Source organism: Hylobates moloch, unplaced genomic scaffold (genome assembly GCF_009828535.3).
Source record: "Hylobates moloch isolate HMO894 unplaced genomic scaffold, HMol_V3 SCAFFOLD_8, whole genome shotgun sequence".
NCBI classification, from domain to species: Eukaryota; Metazoa; Chordata; class Mammalia; order Primates; family Hylobatidae; genus Hylobates; species Hylobates moloch.
In genome coordinates, this window is record NW_026652283.1 from 36,723,308 (window position 1) to 36,730,482 (window position 7,175).

Here is a 7,175-nt window from a genome sequence, read left to right on the forward strand (position 1 = left end):
TGAACCCAGGAGGCAGAGGTTGCAGTGAGCCAAGATCATGCCACTGCACTCCAGCCTGGGTGACAGAATGAAATTCCATCTCCAAAAAAAAAAAGAAACTATAGGCCAAGGCCGGAGGATCACTTGAGCCCAAGAGTTTGAGACCAGCCTAGGCAACATAGTGAGACCTGGTTCTACAAAAAAATTTAAAAATTAGCTGGGCACGGTGGCATACTCCTGTAGTCCCATCTACTTGAGGAGCTGAAGTGGGAGGATCACTTGAGCCCAGGAGGTCAAGGTTGCACTGAGCCGTGATTGTACTGCACTCCAGCCTGTGTGACAGTGAGACCCTGTCTCCAAAAAACCAATTATGATGACCATATAAAGTGGAAAAATGATAATAGTGAGAAAAGTATGTAAAATTAAGTGTACAGTAATGATAACTATCTTTAAAACCTGTGCAGAGAATTAGTAAAAGACAACAAAATGTTAACGGTTGTTATTAACGAGCTGGGAATACGGGTGACCTTTTTAAAATCCCCACCAAATTTTCTTGAATGTGCGTATATACTTTTACAGGGAAAGGCATCTATGTGTGTGTATGTGTGGTCTACTTCCATTTAGACTTGAAGGTGCTACAGCCAATTGTAATAATTGTAAAAAGGTTCCAGGGAATCTGTGCCTCCAGGGTTCAGTGCAACCGCACTAGTAAAGCAGTTTCCAGGGCTCCTTGGCACCCTTTAATACCAATGTTATCCTGCTGTAAAATGCCTGTACTTGCCTAACTCCTAAGACCCCCAAATACCATCTGGATGATAAGATTCGATCATTATGGTTCTCAGATACCACTTTAATCAGGTTTTTCACTATACAGTGATGGGGGTAGAAGATGGTGACTGTTTTCAAGCAAATTCACGAGGCACATGTTCGTCCCTGCCCCAAAGTGAACAGTCTGGGCTTCCCAGAACAGAAAAATGCTTTCCTTCCCAGGGGAATCCCATTCCTGAGCTGACAGGACAGATTTCAGTAAGAATGAGCACAAAGGATAGGGCAAAATAGTGAAAGGAGCCAGGTGCATATTTGAATTCTTTCCAGTGCAGACTGGAACTAGACATGCAGGTGTCCCTCCTAAAGGCAACGCCCAAATCCCAGCCATTCCCACTAGAGGCCAAACCGCCTGCCCACAGAGATTGACAGCCAACGTTCATCTCATAACCCTCCTCCCAGCAATGCACCAGTAAACTCAGATGCCTGAGCGCTTGTGGCCACCACACAACAGATGCGGCCTTCCTCTTCACTGGCCCCTCGGCTGCTGCTGGGTCTGCCTGGCCATCAAGGACCAGCCAGTATTTGTGTGGCTGTGTGGTGTGGGAGGGGCCAGAATAAGCAACAAAGCCAATCAGATGTGGGTTCTGGGGCTCTGTCAACATGGTAGCAGGACAAGTCACCACCCACGGTAGGACCATAGGGCCCTGTGTCCTCCATTAATTCTTCTCTGGGCGGTTTCTGTTCAGCACAGCTTTCGGGGCAAATTCTAGCTTGTCCTTAAGGCTCACCACCTGCGTGTGGTCCTTGCCTAGAAGCTCATCCAGCTTGCGATCCTCCCGGCGCTCTGAGATGCTCTTTTCCTCCTCCACGGGCTGGGGGTCCTTTCCCCTGATGAACCATTCCAGGTGGTAGCCCACAGCCCCGACCACGAAGGCGACAGGGAATGTGACATAAGGAGCATAGGTACGAACCACAGTCCAAAACACAGGCCACATGACATCTGCGGAAGAGCACAAGGCAGCATTAGAGAACCCAGCATCATCTCCCACCAAATAAGAGCAACCCACTAGGGCTCTCCACTTACCAGGCAGCCTGGCACAATTTTTTTTCTTTTTTTTTTTTTTTTTTTGAGATGGAGTCTTGCTCTGTCGCCCAGGCTGAAGTGCAGTGGCACGATCTCAGCTCACCGCACCCTCCACCTCCCAGGTTCAAGCAATTATCTGCCTCAGCCGATAAGTAATCCCAAGTAGCTGGGATTACAGCTAATTTTTGTATTTTTTTTAGTAGAGACAGGGTTTCACCATGTTGGTCAGGCTGATCTTGAACTCCTGACCTCATGATTCGCCCACCTCGGCCTCCCAAAGTGCTGGGATTACAGGCATGAGCCACCACATCTGGCCAGCCTGGCACAATTTACTGAGCACCCACCCCCATGCAGAGCAATGCGAGAGGTGGGTCCCTGAAATAATCTAGGAAATTTCAAAAGATTCCATTGTTAGGGAAGAAGGAAGGATCTCCATTTTACGGACTGTACTCTTTGACAAGTGTGCACCAATATATGACAATGTTCCCCACAAGGGGACCTCTGAGCCTTACCTAATAGAGCTTCAAGCCTATTGTTGACCCCAGGACCTAATCTGCCAACATTTCAAGAAGGGAAAAAGACGCCTTTCTCTGCTCTATTAAATTTCTCCATGAGCACAGCCAGCCACCTTTTCCCCATGACACACAATTCTATGATGAATCTCCTGCCTCCATGATATGAAAAGTCGTTCCTTTTCCTCATGTAAAGCATAAGGAGCATATTTAAACAGTCAAATACATAATGCATTATCTAATTATTCTGGATTTTAGGTAAATAGATAATGGTTTTATCCTATTCTGAACCTGGCTTTTCTAACAATGGAATAAACCTATGCTTTACAAATCTGCTGACTAAACCACTTCCAAAATATCCTATCTTGGCTAAAGACGATGGCTCACACCTGTAATCCCAGAACTTTGGGAGGCTTGTAATCCCCATTACTCAGGAGGCTGAGGCAGGAGAATCACTTGAACCTGGCAGGCGGAGGTTGCAGTGAGCTAAGATCACGCCACTGCACTCCAGCCTGGGCAGCAGAATGAAACTCCGTCTCAAGAAAAAAAAAAAATCCTATCTTCAGACAAACCCATACCCTCATACTTACATAAAAAGCTCCTGAAAATATCACAAATCATTATACATACTCTGGATACCACAGAACTTGAAATTTTCTGTGAAAAACCACTGTACAAGCCTGGGGGGCGGGGGTGGGGCCGGGAGTGGAGTGGAATGGCCTCAGGGCTTCCTGAAATGAAGTAGGGCAATACCAAAGTAATGTAAAAACACACAAATTGGATCACTCTAACGGCCATTCTGTCTCAAATGATTATTACCATTATTATCAATTATCAAAGATCATTCAACAGTTATAATAACACAGCTACCATTTATTAAGCACTTATTACATGCTAGGCCTTGGGCTAGGTACTTCATATACACTCACTCTCTTAATCCTCATGTCCACCACGTGAGGTAGATACATAACCCACTATCAGAGGGTTAAGAGACTTGCCCAAAAGTATCCACTAAAAGATCTTTCTGTTTATGCCCCCGTAGGTATTTCTCCAACACAACTATCTCTGATCTAAAGTGAACAATCGAAATCTCACCAAGGATAAGATGATTCTCCCCCTCTCTCTTTGGTTCCAATTCTCTTTGAAGGAATCCCAGTGTTCTCTGGACATAACACTATAAGGCAGCGGTCCCCAATCTATATTTGGCACCAGGGACCAGTTTCGTGGAAGACAATTTTTCCACGGATGGGGGTTGGAGAGGGATGGTTTCGGGATGAAACTGTTCCAGCTCAGATCATGAGGCATTAGATTCTCAAAAGGAGCACACAACCCAGATCCCTCGCATGCGCAGTTCACAATAGGGTTTGCACTCCTGTGAGAACCTAATGCCGCTGCTGATCTATCAGACGGTGGAGCTCAGGCGGTAATGCTTGCCAGCTCGCCCGCTGCTCACCTCCTGCTGTGCAGCCCAGTTTCTAATGGGCTGAAGACCACCACTGGTCTGTGGCCCAGGGGGTTGAGGACCCCTGCAATAAGGCAGCATCATGAAATTAAAAAAAAAAAAAACAAAACTGCAGCATCTCCAAGAGTCCTCCCCTTCCTTATTGTCTTAGCACCAGGCACTATGATGACAATTTACACACTAATCATCATCTGATCCTCATAACACCTCTATGATGTATGAATTATTAGCCCAGACTCTTGTTAAGGCCACAAAGGCTCACAGACATTATGTTAACTTATCCAAGATCACTAGAAGTGATAGAGCCACTGATTTTGAACCCAGGCCTCTCCAATTTCAAAGCCTACACTCTTTCTAGTGGGAAGAACACACTGCAGAGGTATATGGTTTCTGTCCAAATCCTGGACTTAGGGAGAGCTTCCTACAGTTTTTTCCCATCAGCCTGGCATTTCATTACCTAAAAGAGCTTCCCTTTTCCCAAACTCTGAGATTGTACTCAGGGATTTGTGAAATTCAGAGATATGGTAATAGTTAAAAGAGGCACCTCTGAAGAATCCCAAACCTAATACTTCTCCATTTTACTTCCACCTTTAAAGCAAGTCCTCTGTATAAGTAAATGCTTCCCTGAATAGCAATTGTCCATTCAGATTTCCAGATCTGTCTTAAAACATATCGAGCATGAGTTCACAACTATCTCTCACATGCAGCATAAAGTCTCTGTCTACCGTCCTGCTCACATTCTAATCATTCCCAAATAAGTCAATTCATTCTTTTATTCGACACTTATAACCACTTACTCTGTGTCAGGCACGATGCTGGCTTACCCTGTCTGCGTTTCTAAAGACACTTTAAGCTCCAAAAGGCTAAGAACCATGTCTGTCTGGCCCAATTGTGCCCTATCCATCCAGGCACCTCTCCCACCCTGCCTGGCAGAGTGCCCAAAAAAGGTCTGCTGAACGAATGAATGACGGCCCAAACAACTCCCTAGTGTAAAATCACAACATCCTCCACCCACTCTCCCCCAAAAGGTGGCAGGAGCATAATGGATGCCTTTGCTGATTACAAAAGCCTAAAGACTCCACCATAGTCGTCCCCAGGCAGGGTATAACAATGAAAGAGGCACAAGTGTCTGAAAAACACTGTGACGCATATTTCCAGCCCGGCATGGAGGACGTCTGCCAAAAGCATCCGGTAAAGGTCAACTGGGCTGCTGGGAAACCTGCCCCAGTGCGGGGGCCCGGAGGCCCAACGAGGCCAGAAGCCGTAGTCCCAAGTTCAAGAACTGCTAACAAGGACAGAGGAGGCCTGAGAAGGCGGAAGAATTAACCCTGAGAGTCACTCGAGCGCACTCCAGGAATGGGAGCGCAAGTGAGGTGAGGGTCCATCCAAATGGCTACCCTTCTCCTTTCTGTGGGGCTCCCGGTCCCCTGTCCCTAGCCCACCTAATTCATGGCCTCATCAACGTCTGTCCTCATTGAGGTGCCGAGAAGCCCTGTCAGCGGAGGGCTACCTGGGCTCCCAGACTTGGCACCAGAACACCCGCCAGAGAGGGGGGCTGGCAGATCTGGCCGGGACCGGGGTGGACCCTAGGGATCACTCCTCCCGTAACTCAGAGGTTACTGGCCTGGGCTGACCCGACCTGCTCGCCGGGACCGCGCGCTCACCTGCAGCCCAGCCCACACTCCCCAGTGCGGCCCCCGCTCTCCGCCCGCTCGCCGGGAGCACGGAAGTCGCCGCTCCCAGCGGCCCGCGGGACCTTGCCCTGTGACCCTGCCCACTTGCCGCCGGCTCCTCGGAGAGCAGGGATTGGCTGAACTTTAGCCAAAGGACGGAAGGAAGCAAGGCGTCCGCAACTGGACCCCCCACTGCGCTGAAATGGACGTCGCGCCCCCTGGTGGCCGGGAGGTTTCTCAGTGATGTCGCCACGTGCTTTCTGCGTGGAAAAAGTGAAAGATCATCCAGTCATTTTTTTCAACTGATGTTTATTAGGTGTCTTCTAAGACCTAGGTCTGGGCACGCAAAAACAAAAGACATGATCCCTGACCTCAAGAAGCTCTTCTTAGGAGAGTATAATTTAGTGCTTTAAGACCTCTTGGGAGCCGGGCTAGCTTTCTAGTGACCTTGGGTACATTATTAACCTGTCTGAGCCTCCCTTCCCCTTCTGTGTAGAGGTAATAACACCCATTTCGCAAGGATGGTGTGAGAGTTGGATGAGATAATATTTGTAAAGTACTGTGGCAGGCACAAAGCCAGCAGGGAAATAAATGTGGCTATTGTTAGTGTAAAAATAATTCAAATATAGTAAAACCTAAGTATTACATGACCCCTTGGGTACAAGTATTCACTTCCTCCTCTGTGTCCCCACTGTACCCTATACAGACATCAATTTTATCATATACAGAAAAGTCCCAAAGCTCAAGCTTCTTAATGCTCCCACAAGGCCCTTCCCACCCTCATCCCACTAATCTCAGCCTGCATATTTATTTTGCTCGCACATACTAAACCCGGCAGACCACACTGTTTCACACCTCAGTGCCTTACTGATGCTTTTTCATCTACCTTCCCACCTTTTTTTTTTTTTTTCAGTTTCACTCTTGTTGCCCGGGCTGGAGTGCAATGGCACGATCTCGGCTCACCGCAACCTCCACCTCCCAGGTTCAAGCGATTCTCCTGCCCCAGCCTCCCGAGTAGCTGGGATCACAGGCATGCACCACCACGCCAGGCTAATTTTGTATTTTTAATAGAGAAGGGGTTTCTCCATGTTGGTCAGGTTGGTCTCGAACTCCCGACCTCAGGTGATCCGCCCCCCTCGGCCTCCCAAAGTGCTGGGATTACAGGCGTGAGCCACTACGCCTGGCCGCTTTTTTTTTTTTTTTTTTTTTAACAAGATCTCGCTCTGTCACCCAGGCTAGAGTGCAGTGGCACAATCATCACTCACTGCAGCCTCAGCCTCCTGGGCTCAAGTGATCCTCCCACTTCAGCCTTCCGAGTAGCTGGGACCACAGACGCACACCACCAGGCCTGGCTAATTTTTGTACTTTTTGTAGAGACTGGGTTTCACCATGTTGCTCAGGCTGGTCTCGAACTCCTGAGCTCAAGCAATCTGCCCGCTTCAGCCTCCCAAAGTGCTGGGATTACAGGCATAAGCCACCGTGCCTGGCCATGTAGTGCCCTTCCCACCTTTCTTTACTATGCCAGATTGTGCTCTGGCACAATTTTCAAGCTTAAGGGTCACCTCCAGAGGACGCCTCATACATAGACTGCTTATCACATTAGATAGCCTTCCTCTGTTATCTCAAACGGCTCAAAGCTAAGCTCTGGCAGTGAAGATGGAGAAAATGGAACAGTATTGTAGGGGCTAAGGTTCACT

General features: G+C 48.1%; 2 protein-coding genes across 5 annotated transcripts; both read right to left on the reverse strand.

The window, feature by feature from the left end:
• Positions 1–808: 808 nt before the first annotated feature.
• Positions 809–1,445, reverse strand: LOC116472918 (uncharacterized). Its single transcript, XM_058443113.1, has one exon. It carries the CDS (start codon positions 1,443–1,445, stop codon positions 882–884), a length of 564 nt encoding a protein of 187 aa, XP_058299096.1. The 3' UTR covers positions 809–881.
• On the reverse strand, positions 809–5,552 carry SMIM12 (small integral membrane protein 12). 4 transcript variants are annotated; one of them, XM_032160183.2, is made up of 2 exons: positions 5,470–5,552; positions 809–1,747 (listed from the first exon to the last, which is right to left on the reverse strand). In XM_032160183.2, exon 2 carries the CDS (start codon positions 1,740–1,742, stop codon positions 1,464–1,466), a length of 279 nt encoding a protein of 92 aa, XP_032016074.2. In that variant the 5' UTR covers positions 1,743–1,747; positions 5,470–5,552; the 3' UTR covers positions 809–1,463. The 4 variants fall into 4 exon arrangements, with proteins under 4 accessions (XP_032016074.2, XP_058299098.1, XP_058299097.1 ...); XM_058443115.1 differs by having other exon boundaries at positions 5,248–5,542; XM_058443114.1 differs by lacking the exon at positions 5,470–5,552 and adding an exon at positions 4,603–5,191 and having other exon boundaries at positions 1,464–1,747.
• Between the last annotated feature and the right edge of the window lie 1,623 nt (positions 5,553–7,175).